Raw genomic sequence first — 23,016 nt, 5'->3', positions numbered from 1 at the left:
GCCATTCAAACCCACTTCTTTATTGGCGACAACACCACTGCTCATGCAGCCGGTGGGACCTACCCTACATATTTTAATCAACTGGCAGACGCGGAACAACTCTGTTTTGTTCATGAAAAACACTTTCATATGTTCGTTTCATGTCTTCTATGTGTTCCACCTCTGCAAGGGCAATGCAACGAACAGGACATTGTCCTGAAGCGAGTTTCTCTTCCAACAATCAAAAATATATAGCTTCTGGTATGGTGAAGTGGAGAGTAGCTGACATGGAAAAAGACAAGCAAAATATAAAACTTATCAAAGAAAAACTATCTGACCGTAGACTTAATCCGCACCATTTTTCAGTCTTAAATTGGCGACAGAGCCGTCCTTAAGATTATACAGACAGAAGTGGCCCTAGTCAGTACATGTCCTGGGCGTCTCAAACTGGATCAGATCTACGGTCATCAAAACCCAGCCTAAAGTTATTCAGGAAACGAAAAGGACAAATTCTAAAATTACTGAATCGAATACATGAATATTATAAGTACACGAATGAATAGAAGCCATATTAGAATAGGAAACTTGTATTCCTAAAAGACCCAGGGGCCAGGAATGTCCCCAGATCAGTCCTTGTTCCCTGCGCACCAAAAATTGTTTCGAGGTACAACTCTCCCCCTGCGCAGGAAAAACTGTTTCGAGGTACTACTCTCCAAGAAAATTGAGGAGCAAAAATGGTTAAGACATGGTTCTGATCTCCTTTTGTTTTTGCCTGAACCTATCTGACGGAATAAAAACTACTACATATTTCGTATGCTTACACAACCAAATATATCTCATGGAAAGAAGTTCAGACCATGTATATCACCACCCAAAAAGAGGCAAAAGCTGTTCAATACGTGCACATTCACGTATATCACCATCAAAAAGAGGCAAAAGCTGTTGAATACGTGCACATAAACATCACATACGCAGATGGAAAAAGAACCATGCTAAATACAACTACATTGCTGGATGATCTGATGAACGCTTTAAGTCCATTTCTACTTGATGAATGGTCCATTGCAGGCCTTCTAACTTCTGTTTATGATACAGTAAAGTCAGCTGAAAGAAAAGACACTTGACGAAGGTCAGAAGAAAGGTGAAGGAAAGCTTGCCTTTACAATGTCATGGTATTGCCTTGCGATTGTATCAAAATGAGGGTCGACACCTTGATATTCACGAAGTCTTGTCACCTGATGTATGTAGCAGTCAGTCGTTTGACCAAAAAAGAGGATAATTCACAATCAACATTAAAAGCCAAGTCATTTTTGCTTGATTTTAAGCATTTTATGCACTTTGCCGCATATTGCTCTTATATTTCTCAATAGGCCAAACTAGTCCAATATATGCAAGGCATAATAAATACACTTTGTTCCACAATAGCTACAAAAGAACAAAGCATGAAGTAGCTAAAGCATCTAAAAGCAGTTGAGCCCATAATTGATTTTCTTTATGGGCCAGTGACGGACTTCTGCTGCAAAACTGACGAATGTAGGATTTGCATCCAATAACCTACCTATCTTTAATAGCCTACGCCAACACAAGGAACATTGTTGACTGACCAAGATACGTGCAAATATGAGATCCAGGTATCTTTGGACAATCAGAACTGATTACTGTTCAGACACATGAACATTCCGGCTACCTCAAAACAAGAGAAGAAGATTCACCTTCATCAGCTATTAGGCTGGGAATAAGACCATTCTGAGGTTTGCATAAGCCTACAGCAAGTTTAGAAGCGAAATAAAAATGCCTAGGTTTTAAGGATTGAGACGTCTACCTAACTCCTGCCAGAATCTCATCAAATACAGACAAGTTTCCTTTCATCACAAACCAAATTTTGCCTAAATAAGTTCATCCCACTGCATTAAGGTGAGATGGACTTGGCTTGAGAAATAGAATTGGCTTGCAGTATTTGAAGATGATGGTTCTGAGTCACAGCCAGTTCTATCAAATTTTCTATGTAAGGGAATGGAACAGAGCAAGTATGCTTAAAGGTAAGGACATAACAAAATTTGACATATCCCATCCAAAGCTTGGAAGAGCATTTAATACAACAGAAGCTTCATCAAACCATAACTTCCATACCGCTTTGTTGTATGCTGTGGAAGCTTCCTCTGTAGCTTCAAGAAGATACTGTCTGTAGACCAGGACAGTAAATAGATTAGGACAAGCCAAAACAAAGCCAGAACAACCAAACATTAGGAACTAAATGCACCTAATCTTGTGGAGAGCTGGTATTGAATCTTGGGTGTATGTATCACGCAAGACAAGATTCTCCAGGACCCTAAGGAAGGAGAATCACATGTTAGACAAAAAGTACTAAAATAACAGCTAAAGGTAGAAACATAAACAGCACAAATAGAAACCAGTTAATCAAATTTTAGCGATAAAATTTATAAACCTTGTGCAAGCAGGAATGCAGAATAAATTAGAACGATGAAAAAAGGAGAAATTGCCTATTAGAAAAAGATAAATAAACAGAAAAAGCAACTAAAGATGTCATGACAAGAAACAAGATAGTAGGAATAGAAGCAGTTAATCAAAGCTTAGGCACCAGAATTTCTAGGCATCACATTAGTGCAAGGAGGAATGCAGAATCATTAATGCCAACAAAAGAAGGTATTTCTTATCAAGAATGTAATAACCTTCATGTTTCAATAGGTTCCACTTGATTGTAGAACCAAAATGGAAGAATCAACATCTCAATTCCCACTGGGAAAATTGCACATGCAAATCAAACAGGTAAGAGAATAACCAGGGGAACGGTGTGCGTCACACACACCACCATAAATATCGTTATTGGGCTTTCATCAAGGAGATTTTTTTGGATATTTTTTGGTAAAGTTGTTTTTCTCAGGCAAATCTCAGGAAAAGAAAAAAAAAATCTAAAAATTAGGTAAAAACAAAATAAATAAGAAACTAATAAGAAGACATTAAGAGAACTAGATAAAATGATAAAAAATTGTATTAATGATCATGAAAATGGTGATAAGTAACTCCATTTAAGTTTAGATTTGAATTCATGAGGATATTGGCCTAAAAAATAAGAAATATGAAAAAAAGGAAAAAAACACAATAAATTTATTGTACTTTTTTTTTTTACAAAAATGGCATTTAAGCTTTTTTTATTTTTATTGTTAATATCAAAATAATTTTTGAAAATATTGCAATATCTGCACTAATGGTTCCACATGACCTGATTGGGCCACAAGAGTGTTCTGCCAAATAGACAAACAGGAAAACGTTAAACTCCCAATAAGCCTCCTTGGTCCTCACTAAAAGCAAAAATGTGTGTGAACGTAAGTCACATGAGTACCTCAATAAGGTCCACGTACCCTTTCACCATACCCGTACTCAAAATGGGTACTTGGACACACTTGGGTACTTTGTAAATGAAAACCAATCCAAACTGCTTAATTTTACATGATTTGATTTTTCAACTCAGTCTTCATTATGTTTTTAGAGTTATTGTTCATTAACATGTAATGTTTTTTTTATTTAAAATCACTTGTTCATGTAAATGTTGCTTCATTTTGATTTCTTTTATATTACTTTGTGTATATAAATATATATTCTTGTCGTACCCTGTACCAACGTTTTCTAAAGTTGTTGTGTTTGTACCCATATGTTCGTACCTGTACCTAAACCACACTCGTACCCATGTGACTTAGAGGTGAACCAATGAACCAAACCCCATCAAACCTCCAAGGCAATGGATAGACACCAAGCGCTGACGTAGGTGCTCCTGTGCAACAGTGACCAGTCATAGAAAACAATCTGGTGGCTGCAGAACCTGTGAGGTTTCCTGATCCACCAACCTCCTAGATCTCCTGCAACAATATGATTGTTGATGTATCAACGTGGTAGAGTTGATGCCTTCTGGCTTCTGGCAGAAAGAACTATGGTGGAGGCAGAAAGTCTCAAGAAGCTGACTGCTGGTGACAATGAAGAGGATGAGATGGACAGGCACACTAACACAGACAGTGATGGCGATCAACAAATGGAGATTAAAATGGAGAAAGCCAAGGAGGTCCACACTAAAACATGTGATATTGAATAGAGGCATGGCTTTGGGCACACTAGGAACTTGAGATGGGTCTGCATCTTTCCTCTCTATGTGTGTCTTATTACATAGCATGCTGAACAAGGTGTTCTAATGCCCACCATTCTGCAATTAAACATCACCACAGTTTCCTAACAAACAATTTAGAGGTCATGTTTCAATAAAAAAAGGATGACCTTGCACAGAGCTTACCTAAAATGAACTCAATGTTAAAATAAGAGCACAGATCAATGATGATTTGGATATTCTAATAGAACTGGTGCTACAATACGTTCCAAATTGAGTATGAATTTAAGCAGCATGCTATAAAGAAAGAACAAACCTCAATTTAGCATTCATTGTCTCACATCTCTTGCAAAGCCACGTCTTCTTCAACTCATCCTAGAAAAATAATGAAATATGAGAATAGGCAATAAGTGACATCTATCAGGTACAGAAGCAGAAAGATTGCCTCTACCCAATCAATAGAATACTTATAACAAACCACTATATTTCACCATCTATTACTTCAGACATTTCTCAAAGTTACAGTCCAGTAGGTTACAGTCACAACTGGGGGAAAAAGTTACATATTGGTGTTGCTGCTGCAGTTTCAAATCTTTGACAAGCCGAATGAGCACCCCCAATATTTGCTCTAGGACCTGCAAAGAAAAAAACAAACAAGACAGCCAGCAGCATGGTGTCAAAACCAGAGGTACTTGCAATCATCGAAAAAGGAAATATGATAAATTATTTGAAGAGTCCAATTACATTATAATATTCAGCAAATTTTCTATCTGCAGAATACAGGTCATCACGCAAAGCTGCCTCTTCCCTTTCAATCTCTTCAATGATGAACTTTACCCTATATATGAACAAAAATAAGGTTATCAAGTAAATAACTTTTCCAACCTTAAAACTATAATACAAGCCCAACCCAAATAAATGCACTAGAGTGGAATAGCCATTTATGTATTCAAAACAAAGAATCTTCAGGATAACACTGAATTTTTATCCATAACTAGGCAAAAGCTTCATTCTTGAACAAAACAGAATGGCTTGGTAACAAGTTAAGCCAAGTAATGATTGGTTAAGAAGAAAACACAAATAAATAACATATTCAATACCAGGGCAGAAGGATATCCATAAAATGACTCAAAAGATAAAATAATACAAAAAACAAAGACAGGATGCAAAAAAAAACCTTTCAGGCAGTCGAGAACTCTGAAACTGACTAACAACTGCACAATCTGCATCAAGGAACAAATACATCATTTGACAACACTCGAATAGTTTATGAACCACATTCAAGACTTAACTTACTGAGAAATACCAATTTCCTCCATAGCAAAAGCATCTGAAACTTTATCACATTTGCTATTAAGGCGGGCCTCCATTTCTTGAGCCAATAACATTTGGTGCTCTGCAGTATCCTGTAAGAAGTGTTAGCAGCATAAGAAATTTACAGTGTTTACCCGAACCAATTATAAAGCTCAAATGAAATCAAATAATGTGGCATCATATTGGTTTGTTGAAGTGCGAGGACAAGCCCCTGTGTCACATGGTTGCAGGGTGCCGCACTTCTCAGGATGACTTTGAGGAGCAGTATATATATGTCTGTGTGTGTGGTAAAAAGTTAAAAGTTAAGAAAATTCTTTTATTTACTGTAAAACAAATCTCCTACTGTAATAAAAGAGAAGTATTAAGTATGAAGGAAAAAACTAAAAAGAAACTTAAAAAAACTTAGTCATTTTTTGGTAATGACAATAAAAGAGATGTTTGAAAAAAATCTATAGAAACCCTAAGTCCCTAAACGAGCCATGTGTGTATCAAATCCTGAAGGTATTTTCCCCTCCTCTTCTACGTCCTTTCCCCTTCTCATCCTTCTTCCTCATCCCCCTCTTCCTCTCTCCAGCTTCCTTTTTCTTCCTTTTTTAGGGGATGAAGGCTGCCACACCCAAGCAGCACCTGCACCAGCTTCACATTAATGTGGGTGCGGCACGCAAAATGCCATGTCTATGTATTATAGGCAAGTCCTTTCCAAGCCCTATATAGCTCAATTGAAATGTGCTAATAAATGACAAGCACATAAGGAGAAACCAAATGATTAATACCATTCCGCAGCTGTTATCTAAATAATGCATTTTCTTAGCTTTCCTTCTGCAGGAATCTCATCATATTCCTCTAATTTAATTTAAAGCAATAACCAAGCTGTCGAAAATGTCAAGAAAATCCTTTTCTGTGGAACAACTTTCTCATGCTATGCAATTTGAAGTTACATTAATAAAGACATGTCAGAAAAGGAACATTCAAATTCGGCTGAACTTCTATGATCACATCCAAGAGAAAAAAAGATGCAAGACATTAGATGAGGCAGAAAAGTCGAGGGACAATTTTGACAGATCATGGTGTCTTGCATCTCTCTGCTATATGACAAAGTTATCTTTTCCAAATCTTTTGTTATTTACAGGCCATAATCATGCAACCATAAGCATGTGCACCAATCATCAATTTTATTAGGAAATTGCTTATGCTCTCAAGCCGAGCCACCTATTAACTTTTTGTATATTACTCATAAAGCAATATTGTCTACCAAGTAAACGAAAGTTGATATGAGTGATAATGCAAGGAGTATGAAGCATACCACAGGATCATTATGCAGATTAAGCTGACATTGTTGCAAATAACTCGGGGTAATTCCCAGAAATCGATTTGGAATACCACCAATTGTGTCTTCAATGTTGTCTGAGGCACTAAGAGGAAGGGTCGTAGAAGCAGCCCCAGAGGAGCTAGTGTTTGCAAGAGTATTTGTCGAACTCGAGCTGGTATCTAGAGAATTCCTAGATGTTATAATGCATTTCTCAATCTCCTCTTTGCAAACTTGTCCATCTTTGGACAATAGAGGAAGTCGAAGCCGTTGGGATGCCTCAGCAACAAGAAGACGATGTTCAAGAGTCTCATAAACCTTCAAAAAGAAACCAAGAAAATAGTTTAGTTAGTAAATGCAAAGGTTTTGCCAAGGTCCAATATAACAACAGATGCCCATGTTCTATCCAGCCTATGAGAACGAATAGCCCAATTGACTTGAGCAACAAAGGATATAGATATGTATTCCTTGCATTTGAATAGCATTGACAGTTTGACACCATAAAGATAACAATCAGTATTATTTAGTGAATCCAATGTTCAAATGGTAGCAGAAAGAAAGGTAATAAGCACATGAAACTTGAACATTCACATAATACTTCCATGCTATGCTGAAATAAGTAACCAATTTAACCCAAATTGTAATGGATGACGAAGGAGAATTCAGTAGAATGTGGTTGATTAAGATCCAAAGTGCAGCATAAGATGGCGCTACAGTGATATAAACAGTTTGAATGTCGATCTCAAAAGCACTGACTTATAAGTTACACATTGGTGAGCAAAGGCAAAGCTTTACAAGCTGGCACCACAATATTGTCACAGAATCTGCACTAATAATGCTGCAAAACAGAAACAAGCCCCTCCATACCACCAATAGAACTAGACAAGCATGATAAGGTGAAGACAACGATGATCACTAACAATTTCTTCATGGTAGCAAACATGATAGCTGAATTAAGTACCACCATCATACAATCCCATTGAAGGCTCAGTAAAGTTTACGTGCTTATCATAGTTGTGGTTGTGATCAATGCCAACATTCAGTATTCCAATAATCGTATGATAGTGCCCATGATAAACTCTCTTGATGATTAAAAATTGACTAAACCTGAGGGGAGGCCTTCAACCCCAGCTGAAAGTAGAGACCCTGGACGTCTCTAATCCCCCCGAGACTAGCAACAGCCACTGCCTGCTGATATTCCTCCACCATGGCAATTGCCTCGCAGTAGACCGCCTGCAAAGAAGGAAACGCAACCCATCAGAAACCCCGCAAACAAATCGAAAAAGCCAAAAAAAAACAACTGAATGAAACTCCAAAAGAATCAGAATCAATACTCCAAAGGAAGAAAACACAAGGATAAACAGAGGTTTTCCCAAGTACCATGGCTTCCAAGTACCGCAATCTCTCCCTTGACATCTCCTCTCTCGCCTGTGATGCAATAGATTCCACGACAACAAAAGAAAATTGTTCAGGTGAGAAAAAGGAGGAAAAACTGAAACAACAATGGTAGTGATGGTGGTGACAATTTCATGTACCAATTGTAGGTCATAGTAGGCGGATCTGGAGACGAGAGAACCATCTGGGGCAAGGCAATGGCGATCCAATTGTTCAATGAGTTGTACAATATCGGGCGGGAGGCTCTGTCCTGCGCTCACCTTTGCCATTTTCCTCTTTCTTTTGCACGAGAGGGAGAGGGGCGGGGGGACGCTTTGAATTCTTTTATGGGTAAGAAGTTCCCTTTCAGGAGAACGTGCAAACTGCAAAATATAGCCGATATTTTAGAAATGTCCCTAACTTCACCGAGTAATTAATGCAACAAAAGCAGTTGGGATGATTTTCTCTATTTCTTGATAAGCAAGTAGGGCCTCCGTTCACTCAAACGTTCCCATACTCTCTTATCAAAATAGTGTCGCAAACAATATAAGAAGCAAAAGCCGTGAGCCTCACCAAGGTGATTTGAGATCCTTGGATCTAAGATCCTAGGATTTCAGATCAGGGAGTTTTGAACTTCCTTGTTTGTTAGCAAAGGAATTACACATGAGCATCTTAAATCCCTTGTTTGTTACAAGTTTAGAACTAAGGATATTAGGTGCACAATTTCCTACAAATTGGCAAAAGAACTAATATGAAAATGTTTTACAACAACAAATATAAATTAAAGTAAAATTCTTTAGTAAATATGAAATTTTTTTACACGAACAAGCATAAATTAAACTTCCTTAATAAAGATGAATATATTTTACAACAATAAACCTTCATAAAATAAAAGTTCTAGCTTTATTATGACCAACCATCTCAAAGTTTTTTGATTTATCAGCTTTGGATGATTTTGGTCCATATGTGCATCATAAAAAAAAAACAGACACACACACAAAAGAATAAATGAAAGAAGCCAATTGCCATTCTGAAAGCATTGTAAGAGAAAATTTATATCAACAATTTTTAGTTGTGAAGGTAATTGGCTTCTTTCATTTATTCTTTTGTGTGTGCATTCTGCAATCGAGCGGTGGCATTGGGTGTGCATTCTGCAATCGAGCGGTGGCAGCCGGCAGGTCAGGTGGGCCGTGGCTCCGTGGGCTGCAACTGGAGGGAGATCAGGGAGGGCGCGATATCGGGCCAAGCTGAAGGCGCGGGGTCGGGTCAAACTAAAATTTTTAAATATAATGTTTTATTTTGAGTTGGCTGGGGGTGGGGCCATGGCCCCCTGCATGTGAAGTACTCCTTTCACGGTTCACAATAGTTACGTTTGTCCACCTTCAACTTGGATCAGATCGTGAGAAAATCAAACCTGTTTTGTTTCAAATCTGGAGTTGCTATGGTTTCGAAAATAAAGGTGCAAATTATTGGCAAAAGACCGGAAATCTTTGTCCAAATCTACAGCCATGATATTTCAAGTTTTTAGGCCCAAAGATATCAAATCGCATGCAAACACCGAAATGACGACCGCTCAAGTACAAAAATACTTGCACCTACAAACATATGCTTGCACCAAGCAAACATGCAAATAGGATTTTGTATGACAGCTAAGGTCCACGTCCGGATTTGTGCCATTTATCAATTCACGAGCCCACTAACATATTTTAGGGAAAAAACATTGGTGGGGAAAGTAAATGCCTAACTAAGTTTAGTTTTACGCCAAAAATGAGTCAGGGGGTGGAGACCCATCCCATTTGCTTCTTAGTTTGGGTTCATGGGACTTTGCTAGATGGTGATTACATGAGGTTTCGTGCTCGTCATTATTCTAATCGACATATGATGACCGGACCCAGGTTTTCAGATCTGGACCCACATATTTAGTCGCTGCCTTCCAAGTATTGTTGAGAAGGGATCGCCGTGGACAAAGATTGGGACTCGGTCTGATTTTGGAGTAGCAAATTGCGATCGGATCATGTTTCTTCACAAGGTTGGTGTCCGAACTCGAGAGAATTGTTTGTCCATGCATCGGAGGATTCAACACCTAAACATGTATGGATACAGATTGAAATGCAGACGCACCAGACCCGGGACGGATCAAAGCATGCTTTTTCAATCGGTTCGGGTAAGTCATTATAGTCCAATGGTCTCCCTTGCAAGGCTGGACAAGAACACCCGTCTTAAAAGAGGAGACCGAAAATTCCTTTCCAACACGCATCATGCCATGAGACACGCCCTCACCTTGATGCCCTGCATAGCTTTACCCTCACAGCAACTTGAGTAGTGTTGTTGATCTTAATGTAAACGGTTTCTTGCCCGTTCACACTCTTTGCCCTGCTCCTTTCTGAAAGCTGACTCCTTTCTCCGTCTTCCTCTCCTATAAAGCAAGAACCGTCGCCTCCCCTCTCCTGAGCTCCCACTCTCTCTCTCTCTCTCTCTCTAGATCCTCCCTCCCCTCCCCAACAATGGCTTTGCCTCCTGCCTTCTATTTCCTCTCTTTCTTCCTCCTCTTCTCTCCGAGTGCTCTGCTCGGCCACCCCCACCCCCATCCGCACCCCGCGGGGAGTCCGCAGCCGAGCTCCGGTAGCACCCTCCGGTCCACCTGCGCTCCGACGCGGTTCCCGGCTGACTGCCAACGGGTGCTCTCTGGCCACCTGAGTCCCTCCGGCTCCCCCTTCGAGCTCGCCCAGGCCACCATCTCAGCCAGCCTAGCGAAGGCCGACTCGGCCTCCCAGTTCGTCACCAACGCCCTGAAGAACCATCCCCCGGTGGGGCGCGAAGGGGCCGCGCTCCACGACTGCGCTGATGAGCTCTCCCAGTCTCTCGACGAGCTCAGCCGGTCCCTCGCAGAGATCCGCAGTTCCACCGCAGCCGGCTCCGCGCCGAGCCGGTGGCAGCTCTCCAACGTCGAGACTTGGGTCAGCGCGGCGCTCACCAACGACGACACGTGCCTCGACGGCTTCCGCTCCATCGAGGGCGCCATCAAGACGGCCGTCCGCTCCAGGGTCACCGATGTCGCACGCGCAACCAGCAATGCGCTCTACTTCATCAACCGGCTCGCGTCGCGCTGAGCCGTGCCGTGTCTTTGCTTCCGCTGGCCGTGGAAGCAAGGGGCGGTTTATAGGAAACGTATGCGAAGCGCGTGAAGCGTGACGTGTGGTAAAATAGGGGAAAAGATAGAAGCGTGTCCTGGTTCTGCTTCGGTTTTGCTCCGTTATTATATTATATGTATTTTCCTTTTTTGTCAATATGTAACGGTCAAGTGTTGATAATATATACGTATATATTCTCTTAAGTGTGTTGCATCTTCAAGGATTGCGTGTTGGCTAAACTTATCCGCATGGCGTGATGTTTGAGGAATTTCGTGATGATTGTATCTCGATACATTCGCAAAATATCGGTTCTTAAATCCAGAAAAATGGTGGGGTTTAACCAAATCATGGGAAACTAGAACACCTCAATTCTCCTGATCAACATACTAATTAGTTATTCTCCTCTGGTTCGTCCTTGTCAATAGTTTTCCTTTCTTCTCTCTCTTAATATTTGCGACACGATCTGCTCTATGTTTTGAGAAATAGCGCAAAGATTTTTCTTGCAAAATCTTGATTTGCGAAGGATCGAACTGGACGATAAGCTAGAAAGTGGGGTGTTTGGATGGCATCAGGCCAGTGTCTACCGAGAGGCTGGAAAGAAAATTTTGCCCGCTCCTTGTGATGCAGTGAGTTCAGTGGCAACACAGTACAAAAACCGACAGAAATTTTTGCCTCTCCTTGACGGATTCTGACATGAAAATGCAGGCAAGGCGCCCCTGATCTGATCATTTCATCAAATTTCCGTGGCTTCTAGTGCCAAGATTCCCCTTTTCGTGTAACTTCCTTTGTTTCCTTCCCAGCCACATCCTTTCCAGCTGGCGTTTCGGTTCATACTTGTCAGCTCTGGGTTTCAACTGCACTTACTCCGTCCCCGAGTTCATGAACTCCATCGCATTTAGTTGATTTTGAAATTTCATTGCTTTCAGGGATTGCTGGCTTCATGAACAGTGAACTATAATAATCATCCAGTTTGTTCTCCCTCTCCCTCTCTCTTTCCCCGAAGAAAAAGTTAAAATGGTGCCTATCTTTAGGCGAGGTGGGGAGCCTGTTCGTCTTTTTCTGAACGCAAGTCTGTCTATCGCTTGCCTTAAATTTCTCTTTCACGTAAATACACTCGAAAGGCTTGTTGGGAGGTTTGTTTTCCAGGGATTGCCGGCTTCATGAACAATGAACTATAATAATAATTTGTCTCTATCTCTCTCGCTCTCTCCTTTTAGTGATAAATAAAAGGGTGCCCATAATTTAGGGAAGGGGAGGAGCTGGTTCGTCTTTTTCCTGAACGCAACTCTGTCCTTTCTCCTTGGTGTAATAATAGAAAAGGGCTCAGCCTTTCTCTCCCTCGCTGTCTCTGCGTTTTCACTGGAGTAGATTTGACTGGGGTGTGGATGGAGAGGAGGAGCTGTTTGTCAGAGGCCTCACATGATGGTGTGTGCAGAAGGGCACTGCATGGCATGTGCCTCCTCCTTTCCCCACCAAGGAAACTGAAGGCACCGTCCCTCCGCCCTACTGTGCTTTCCCTCCCCGATGTTGACAACATTCAATTTCTTGGGCTCCATTTATTCACCCGTTCCTCACATTTTCCAAAGACCTGCCCCACCTGTCTCTCCCTCCTTCATCCCGCATAATTGCACAAGTCTCGCGATCATCAACATCTACCTCCACTTCTTCGTTAAATTAAATCATTTCACAAAATTTCATATGATCAACGACGTATAGATTCTTCACTTCTGCAGCTAACACGGTTTCTGTTCAACCCCCGCCCGAACAGGGGAGACTTAACTACGGGTGATCTCTTCTGTGGTTCATAATGGGTGGGAACGGGGTCGGACCAACTTGGTTTGTACCAAAATCGTCCAAAGAAATCACCCACATTCAGATTTTAATGTTGAATTGGAAAGTTGCAGTTAACGTTCTCCATTTTTCAAGTTAATGGAAAATCACTTCTAGTCCTTATTTGAATGTTTTCATGAAAATCTTTTAGCACTCTTTATAATTGAAAAAATCACAAGAAATATTTCCGTTTTTAGAATTATGAAGAACAAATACGAAAGGGAGCGCGATTTCCAGTCCAACAAACGCGATCACCAGGGCCGTGGATTTAAAGACTTTTTCTTGGGAACTCAAAAAGTCTAATCGCCAGAAATGATTGTTCATGCAAGGCATTGATTTTGATCATCCGATCATGCTGTTCACTAAAGCCAGTTTTTTAAAAGGATTAGCCAGCAAGATTTAATTCTCAGGCGGATTTAACAACACTGAATCCAACGTATGCAGATCTTCTATGAAAGGTGACAATGATGACGATGACAGTAAATTATAACTGAAGGTGATGTTCCTCATCACGGATCTGATATAAAATGCTTAAGAACTGTTGAACCCTCTCAATTATATACTTAGGAGGATCAACCATATGCAGTGTTGTAGGTCGCATCACTTTCACATAAGCAGTTAAATTATTGTTGGATGCATCCTGGATAGGGACCTCGGCCTCCTTTTGAGATGGATCCGGACGACGAACTTTGGGCTCCCCAGTAGGTTGTAATTCCGTCCGGACATGGAGCCAATGATCATGTCCATCTAACATCAGCATGATGCCATTGAACTCCACTAATCGAAAATGGATTTTTTTTTTTATCTGAAAAGTTAAAAGAAAGAACCATCTGATTTATGTTGGTAAATTCATTTTAAATAGCAGCAAAGTGTTGGTAATCTCATGACTCGTTTTTATCGTAGCATTTAAAAATTAATTCATTGTAATTGACGCCACATGATATTTGGTCTCATGGCGTACGCATTTTCTTATACATTACTTTTAAGAAGTTAATAAATTATCCTTCCTATACATCACAACTAACAGTATTGTTGTCGGCGAAGTTAATCCCGCTAACTTGTGTCCAGATTTTCGATCTTCATCTGAGTGTTGATCTTGAAAACTGTGCCGCAAAGACGCTCATGATAAATGAGTGCAGACACTCACATGGGTCGCCTACAAGCGCGTGGTGTGTGCTCGTGCTGAGCACATTGAGAAAGGCTCCTCTTTATAAGCACCTTTTCTAGCCGCGCCGTGGCAGTTTAGGGTTCATGATCAGCACAAATATTGTGGTTACGTATTGTATTTTGATTGATCTAAACCACTCTATGCCTGGTCGCTTACCGAAGGTATGTAGAACAATAGGGCTTACCAAATATATGTAGTAAGTTGGGAATTTTTCAATGTCATTAAAATGTGAAAAAAATTTCGTTTGGCATAATATTTGTTGCAAACCGATGCACGTTCTTAGGCAATGGAGATTCAAACACGCACACAGACACATACATTGAGTGGCTTAGATCAAGCAAAATGTCTTGCTAACTTTTTTTTTTCTTTGCTTTCGTATGAGAGCCTATGCCACAAATGGCTCTCACTCAACACACACACACACACACATATATATATATATATATACAAAAGGAGAATTCAAATATGCCGGATGCAGAATAGGATGGTGAAAACATAAAAATCCATCGATGAAAACAACAAAAAAATCGCTGCCAAAGGCACCGTTGTTGCATCATAGTCATTGCTGATGTTCCTACGGCGACTTTTTTTCAGCAACATACTTTTAATTGTTGACGGTAACATCCGGCACCTGGAAGATTTGAACCACTGTAAATATAAACAATCAAATCCCTTATGCATGAACGACCATGCGATATTACATTTCATTCTGGGCTCCACTGCGAAACATTAAAAGGAGACAAGGAAAAAAGAAAGTTAGGGTATGTAGGCCCTACTTGAAATGTTGTCAAGAAGCTGGCTTTGCCCACTTAAAGGGGACGAAAGGCGGATGAATGGAACATGATGGGTCTCCAAGTAGCTGTCATAAATTGCGGTGCTCTTCCTTCATAGCCTGAAAACTTGCATAGATTAATTATGCCGAGAGATCACATGCCTCCCCGAGCATTAATCTCCTAATGTTACTTCTATTTGAAAGATTTGAATAGAACCCAATTGGAGCTCTCAACAGCCAGGCAGCTAGCTGCCTTGCATCACGAAGAAATTACCTTTCTCAGTGTCCAATTAGGTGGCCGATGGGCCTGGCCTTACCTGATTAATTTTGGCATATTCTGCTCCTGTGGCCTGTGGGTACAGTCAGTTTCCTGTTTCGATAATTAAGAGACATTATTAGATTCCCAGGATCCATTTGGCAATGTGTATGGTTGGTGATATGATATCTTGTAGAACATCTAGCTATGTCCGGTTCAAATTTTGAGAAAAAAAATCTGAATTTATAATGTAAAGAATGTGATTTTGCTTTCATGCAATCCTTATGGCTGAGGAAGACGGATCCTCTCAACCACCGTCCTTATAATATTTTAAGTTCTCACCAGTTTGCGTTGAGATTAATTTGTTTCTGTCAAAAACTGAGTTGAGTTGAGCATTAGACCGTTTGATTATAATCAGCATTCGGATCACCTTTGCCAGTTATTCGGATCCGCGCCATAAATCGATGTCGACAAGAAAAGGGGCATTGTCGGCAAATCAGAATTGTTCTAATCGATGCTAAGATTCGATTGTGTGGGCGATTGTATCCTGTCCATACATACCCAACACTTGAAGTATAACAAAACGGTGGAGTAACCTGTGCTTCAGTTGGCGTTCCGCTTGCTGTCGAAGCTTTTGCTATCTAATGTGAACATGCACTTTTTTCCTACTGTCAGTTCCGATTCTTTCTTATCATAATGTTCGGCGCTTTAATTGGTACAAGACATGACCCATCTGGCTTTCTTTCTCGCTGTATTATTACTTTTCTGATGGTTTTGGCTTTCTTGGCAGGGGACGGCCATGGTTCATTGGTTATATGAATACGGCCTGGTCTGTTTCTTTAATATCTCAAAGACGTACTAGGGCATGTTTGAAATCAGGACTCTAGATCCACGAATCTGATGCATATGTTGAATATTAATTGATGGAGACGTTGTTTACTGAAGTTTTAATGATTTAAGGATCTATCTAACAGTTTGATACGATACGTATTTAAGGGCTCATTTAAGATCCGAAACTTTTTTCATGTTTGCATTGAGAAAAGGCGCTATATTCTTCTAACTTGCCCGCCAAACACGTAAATGAACGGACCCGGGGTGTGATTACTGATTGGCTTCATTAGTTTATGAAGTATACAATTGCTGCAGTTTCTTTCCTTTTTTGTTCTTTTGTCTTAGGTAGATTAGATTTGCATATATATCTGACGCTAATGTTTGTTTGGTATCCATTTATGAATCATACTAGCTGCACCAACTCTACTCTATTCATTAGTTTATCAGCCTTCCTTTTGTTGTCACACACACACACACACACATATATATATATATATATATAATGGTATCCGTTGTTTGAATGGGGTGGATATGGTGTATCGGATGGTCTGTCTCATGGTGTCCACTGTTTGAACGAGGTCTGTAAATCAGGAAGGATTTTGATCTTTCCCACCATTCAAAGACGCCCTAAGTTTTGAAACTGTAACCGGCACTGTTTGCCTCTGGAGCACCGGACTTGGCCGTACACGTTTGATGCGTAGAGGCGGGACCCAGTGCGTTTAGAAAGTAAAGCGGGTGGGCCCCGGCTATTATTGGAACCTGCTAGATGTGTGGAGCCCGCGTAAAGAGCTTTAATTGGAATAATAGCGTCTTTGGATCCATCTACTGCCTTAATTGGACCCGGAACTGGACTTGGTATGGTCGCAAAAGCTCTTTCTTTCTGCATCCATGAGCGTCTGTAACGCTTTAAACGTATTCAGATTTGACTCCAAATTCATATATAAAAGGGCCTTCGGGAACGGGAACAGTTTATATCTTATGAAATGCAATTCTCCGCGAATGTATGTAAAACATTTCACTCCACAAACGTAATATACTTGCAACCAAACACTCCCCCCTGCCCAACCCCTTCTAACTTTTTGAAAAATAAAATTTTACTATTTTACTATGTAACAACTCAAAAAAAAAAAGAAGCCTGCATGAAAATTGTAGTTGACCCACTTAGAGAAAAAAAAAAAAAAAAAAATTCTGCCTCCACTACTGCCTAAACCCACAACCCACATCAGTAGTATTAAAGAGTTGAGAGATTGAAGTACAAAAGGTTTCGGGCGTTGAGCTTCGACTTTGAGGCCATGAAAGTCTCAATTTGGGTCTCTTTTAATTTAGCACAAGTTGGAAGAGAAACTCAAGCGAAAACGTTCTTGGAGAAGCAAACAAAGCTCGTTTGGTGTACTTGCCTTGCACAATGATTTGGACTATATTTTGCCGACATGACGTCTAGGGCCCTGCCCTCTATTCCGGCGCCTTTGGGTTCCATCCAATGTCTTTAATTGTCGTCGTGTAGCAGATCTGAAATTTGAATCCGACCCCAAATGGTAGAAAGGGTAAAGTCTGCTGCTACATACTTATATCTTGATCCGTCAAATTGTGAACGAAGCCAAGGCAAGAATATTTAAGATAGAGAATCAAATCCTTCCGTTTAACCGTTTCATATATTGTCTTGAAACTGAGGCACGTAAGTTAGTTCTTGTCTTAGATTACTCAAAGAGAAGCATCTAAAGTAATAGTACCTAATTAAAGTTTTTGTAACTTGAAACAAGCTAGCCCTAACCAAAGAATTATTCCATGGTTTACCATAAAACACAGTATAGATTTGGATGTTATCCATCGTGTTCTCTTGTCTGTTGTTCTTATGGGGCCGTTGGCATTCCACAGTAACACACTGCCACTGCTTTATGAATCTGCTTTAAAAAATAGATCGTTTTATGAAATACTCTAGCCACTTGGTGTTGGATTCATGACCTTATTTTCTTTAACATAAAGGCCTTAAGGCTTAAGCCAATCTCCGGACAGAATGAATGGATGCCTTTGTTTGTTATGAAATGTCACATTTGTCTGTTCTTTCTTTTTTTTTTCCTACTGGAATTTTGCTCCCTTTCGCCCTTTTCCTGTTGGAGCAATGAAATTGATTTGCTGATCATTTATTCCATGGTTGGTCTTTTGCTTTTGACTCAAATTGTTCTTGATGGTGAAAATGGAAAAAGAGCGTGTTCAAAGGGGCGGAAATTTTCCTATCAAACTGTGGTTTTCTCAGATTTGGAAAAGTTATTTTTCTCAAAACCAGGAAAACAAAAAGTTCCCACTTCAACTTCAAAAAGTTTCTATGCTAGAAGAAACAAACATTTAAAGAACGGACAGATCGAACAAAACAAAAACAAACGCAAAACAGAACAGACAAAACAGACATATGCGAAACAAACGTCAAACAAGAGGAACGTAGTGTTTTGTTCTTAAAATCATCAAACTACGGACAAGAAACATCATTGTCCATGAGAACATGACAGTAGAGTGATGGACAGAACGTCTTGTGTGTACTATCCCAATAAACAACAATCAAATGACCTCTAAGTACCGTTTGTACCTAGAACATGGCCTACGAATCTGTCCATTCAACTATTCTTTTTTGCCTTTGACTTGTTCTTTAATTTGTTCTTGACATGCACATGGATAAGAGGAAGCGAATGCATAATAGGTGATGGAGCCTGTTGATGGGTCACGATTTTTTTGTCTTTAATGCAGTTTTCCCAAACAAAGTATAGAATAAACTCAAAACTGAACCCTCTTGTAGACGTCTTAGTTCTGAGAGAAATCAACCCTACTCCTACAAATGGCAGTAAGATCGCTCAGGTATATGTACCTTCCTGATCCGATTATGCACCACTAGCAGGGGATGATTCTGTAACAAGCAGTGACACCTATCTTCTTTTGCATCTAATTGGATGATTAGAATATGCCAATCCAGGTTTGGTTTGAGAATACGTTGTTGCTTGGATATCCAAGCGGCCCATCGACTGGTTCACTTTCCACATGTTTTAGTCTAAATATATTGTGTAAAATTAACAGTGATTGGGAGTGACTTTCGTGATCTAACTTAAATCTGATATCGTTGTTACTTGCAAGAATGTTTGATCATTATGTCATAGGGTAACCAGACATCTTGAGATCCCCACTGTTTTCACCTGAACCCTGAACTGAAGGATGTGTAACCACGGGTTTGACGGAATATGATCCTCCATTTTCACCCTCTTCAGAAAAGGAAGCTATCACAGCTATTGTTCAATCAGAATGCACGGGATGTGTGCATTTGCGTTTTGAAAAACAAGACTTCGAAGGTCCAATTTCTAAAAAACTATCTTCCTGAAGCACACGGAGACGGAGTATATATGTATGTGCTGCCATGCATACACACTCCTCGGCACGTAGAAACCAACACTTCCACAATACGGAAATTCAACCGGAAAAAAGAGAACAACTGACAATAACCTTACATACACGTAGGTGCGTACAAATTAAGAGTTCCATTTTCTCACGTACCACGCATAACATCAATACCAACAGTTTAACATTTACGTAAAATACAATAATTCTACAGCCTAAGCACATAAATCACAAGCACAGTCTCTTCTTTTCCGTTTTCCTCAAACCTTCTGTAGCCTCTATGTGCACATGAATGGAAATTGGGCGTCAGGACTTCCATTTAACATTATTATAACGCCATTTCTTTGAAAGCCCGATTTCGTTCTTTTTTTTTTTTCCCCTTTTTGAACAGATAATTTTTTTTAGCAATTTTTGTTACTGACCATGGGAGATTTCCTCTTCCTTGGCAGAAGCAGCAGGATGAGCATGGGCATGGCCCTGGCTGTTCTGAGCATCGGTCTCATGTATGGAGATAACAGTCTCAAATGCACCAACTAGGGCCCTTACCTTGCTCTTTCTGGACTCAACCAGCTTGCTGGCTGTCTCCTCAATCACCTGATTGAACACCACTGCACCATCTTTCTTCTCCTGACCTCCGTTGGCCTTTAGCACCGCCTTCCCTGATCCTGCTGTTGTAACGTTGGCAGCACCATCCATGTCCATTGCCTCTCCTCTTTGTTTAAACCTCCTTCTCCTGCTATGTGCCTTACTATCTTCCTCGTCGATGACTCGCCCCCGCCGGAATCGCAACTTCTTTGGCTTGTCCTCGCATTCTTCGGCTCCCCGCGATAGGACGGTTCCTCGACGGAATCTGAGCTTCTTTGGTGTGTCCTCTTGCCCTTCTTCTCCCTGTCCTCTGGGTGTCTTCTCTCTTTTGGTTGCTTGTTTTCCATCTTTCAGTTCTTCTTCTCCTTCTTCCTCACTATCGTCGTCGTTCTCACTGTCAAGATTGTCAGAATATTCATCATAAGAGGAGTCATTCTCTTCCTTCTCTTCTATTTCTTCTTCCTCTTGTTTCTTCTCTTTCTCCTCTTCACCGTCTTTCTGATCTTCTACATTTTCTTCTTTTTCCTCTCCCTGGATTTCTCCAACGTCGTCGACGTTCTTAGCACCAGCTGCATTTTCTTCTGCATCTGCATCATCATCTACTTGGTTGTTTATTGCAGATTCTCCGACATCTTCATCCTGCAACTCGTCTATGCCGGGGAGCCCTTCTTGTACGGACAGCTGGGGAGTTAGAATGCCGATGGTGCAGATTTCTGGCTCCTCTGTTTGCTCCTCTGTGGGCATTGCCACCTTTTGTTCTGCAGTCTCGGGTTCGTCCATGGAAGGAGAAATTATGAAGGTAGCGTCGTCGGCGGTGGTGATGGTGATAACGGCGGCGGGGGTGCTTTCCTCTTCACTAGACGGAATGCTGCCAAGGGCTTCCAAAGGTACCGCGTGCTCTAGCTTCTCCTCTTGTGAGCCATCGCATTCCTCTAGTATCATGGTCTTCTCTTCAATTTTCTCCACCTCATGATCTCTTGATGATTCAGAGACCTTGGTCACCGTGTTAGCAACAGTACTGTCAGAAGAAGAAGAATTGGCATTCTTGTTCGGCTTTGCTGTTTCCTGCTTCTTGGTGGTTGTGGTGGTGGCAGTGACATTGGTGGTAACAATGGAGATGGCGGAAATTGGCTGCCTCTCTCGCGGTCGCGAGGTTCTGGGGGTCGTAGTTCTGCCGAAGGACACAGTCCTAGTGAAGGGAGTTGCCACAGCCTTGCCGGTACTGTCCTTTGGGCTCGTCGACGTCGAAGAGCTTCTTCTGTGGGCAGCAGCTGATGGTTTTGAAGATGGCGATGTTGATACTGACTTTATGCTCGGTAAGCGCCGTATAGTTTTCTCTTGCTCCCGTCGCTCCGCGGCGGCTCGCCTCTTGCCATACTTGCAGATATCATGGCAAGAGCTGATGGTGGGCCTCAGGTAGTGAGGGAGAGGCTTCCCTGTGATAGGATCCACCAGCTCCGAATCAACAGTACCACTTTGTGATGTGGGCTCTGGATTGCTCCTGGCCTTGCCCGAAGGGCTAGAGGCACTAGCAGAAGCTGCGTCGCCTTTCCTTGCAGCTGCCACATCCTTTACCCTTGCAGCCATGAATTGGCTCCGAGTTTTATTTTGTTCCTCTTAGCTGCTGGCTGATCATATAGAAAATTTGCATAATGCATCAGATCCACGCAGAGTTGTGATCATGACGAAAATAAACGAATCTAGTATGCACTGATTGTTTTCACAGCATATTCCACTGGTATTTAATCCTGGAAGGAAATGTGGAATCCAATTGAAACGCAAGTGAAGTATATATCCGTTGGATCTATAATGGTTAACAGGCAGGAACTGGAAGCAGCAAACAATACGGCAACCGAGATCGAAAAGCAGGCGTTTCAAGTTAGAAATAGTGAGGAGCAGGAAGCACGCATGTAGAAAGCGTTTCATTAAGAACGAAATGTTTAGCTGCATGAAAAATACTACAGGAAGATTAACTCAAGCAAAGCTGGAGCTTCTGCGTAAAATAGAAGATGTTAATCAAGAAAATAATGTATAAGGCCTATCTGATTCTAAACTCAAGGTTCATGCAAATTCGTGCAACAAGGAAATTTGGCTGATGTACAGGAATCGGGATTCCTAACCAACTTCCTTTTCTAGTGTTTAAGAATTGAATCACTTTTTTTTTTTTGGGGGATGATGCACTCCAGATTTCGCCAAGACATGCACCTTAAGCGTGTCTTTTGTTCACGAGTGACGGAACTTCAGTTGACAAGAATAAGAAATCCTAAATTCCTAAAAGCTCTTAATTATGCTGTATGATCAAATTGCCATGTCGGTTCAGAGATTAAAGAAGGGATTCCGTGCAACTCGCCTGTGTAATTTATGACAGACTAAGACAGCCGTAGAATACAAGAAAATAGCTTCTTATGAAAGGAAGCAGAAACTATACCAGAAGAAAAGGTGGAGAAGGCTGCCTTCATGCCTGAATGGAGATCTGCGCACCTGCAGAAGTGCGAAGCAGAGTCATGGGAAAAGAGGGTCTCCCCATGGTGGTGGCGCATGAAACAGGTGTTTGGTTCTTGGTTGTCACGTTATAGAACGTGGACGCCTGGTCGAGCCTGGCGTCAGAGGGTCACGACCCGACGTGCAAGGGTGGAATTGGAGGAGGAGGGGTACAAGTAGGGGACGATGGAACTTGTTTGTTAGTTTATTAGTTGTCTCGCTTGTTTGTTTTTCCAGCACGGAAAATGGGGGAAGGTGGAAGGCGAGGACGATGACAGCAGGATAAAGATGGATTCAAAACGGTGGGGGAGAGAGAGAGAGGGCTTTCCTTTCGGAAACGGAAAGGCAACCCGTTTGGTCTGCTTTCCACGGTTTGAACTAAGTGGTGGGTACAACCCGATTAACTTCATTGACACTCGAGATATCCTTTAGGAGCCTGCGCCTAACACATGACATGAGAAAATGTTCCCTCTCTTTCCAATCGGGCGACTAACCAC

The 23,016-nt window shown here is 41.2% G+C and overlaps 3 protein-coding genes across 3 annotated transcripts; 1 reads left to right on the top strand and 2 right to left on the bottom strand.

The window, feature by feature from the left end:
* Nucleotides 1-548: 548 nt before the first annotated feature.
* Nucleotides 549-8,440, bottom strand: LOC116264405 (AUGMIN subunit 4). The gene is made up of 13 exons (XM_031644599.2): nt 8,249-8,440; nt 8,094-8,141; nt 7,821-7,946; nt 6,711-7,031; nt 5,400-5,499; nt 5,271-5,316; nt 4,838-4,931; nt 4,657-4,728; nt 4,410-4,468; nt 2,240-2,308; nt 2,110-2,161; nt 1,137-1,214; nt 549-1,059 (listed from the first exon to the last, which is right to left on the bottom strand). Exons 1-13 carry the CDS (start codon nt 8,375-8,377, stop codon nt 982-984), a joined length of 1,272 nt encoding a protein of 423 aa, XP_031500459.1. The 5' UTR covers nt 8,378-8,440; the 3' UTR covers nt 549-981.
* A 2,015-nt stretch (nt 8,441-10,455) lies between these two features.
* LOC116264463 (21 kDa protein-like) lies at nt 10,456-11,421 on the top strand. Its single transcript, XM_031644710.2, has one exon. It carries the CDS (start codon nt 10,592-10,594, stop codon nt 11,195-11,197), a length of 606 nt encoding a protein of 201 aa, XP_031500570.1. The 5' UTR covers nt 10,456-10,591; the 3' UTR covers nt 11,198-11,421.
* An 8,291-nt stretch (nt 11,422-19,712) lies between these two features.
* LOC116263564 (uncharacterized) lies at nt 19,713-22,639 on the bottom strand. Its single transcript, XM_031643301.1, has 2 exons — nt 22,467-22,639; nt 19,713-21,666 (listed from the first exon to the last, which is right to left on the bottom strand). The coding sequence occupies exon 2, from the start codon at nt 21,623-21,625 to the stop codon at nt 19,868-19,870; it is 1,758 nt and encodes a 585-aa protein (XP_031499161.1). The 5' UTR covers nt 21,626-21,666; nt 22,467-22,639; the 3' UTR covers nt 19,713-19,867.
* Nucleotides 22,640-23,016: the final 377 nt, after the last annotated feature.

Source organism: Nymphaea colorata, chromosome 11, assembly GCF_008831285.2.
Source record: "Nymphaea colorata isolate Beijing-Zhang1983 chromosome 11, ASM883128v2, whole genome shotgun sequence".
Lineage (NCBI taxonomy): Eukaryota > Viridiplantae > Streptophyta > Magnoliopsida > Nymphaeales > Nymphaeaceae > Nymphaea > Nymphaea colorata.
Note: the sequence above shows the minus strand (reverse complement) of the source record. Positions and strands in the feature narration are given on the sequence as shown.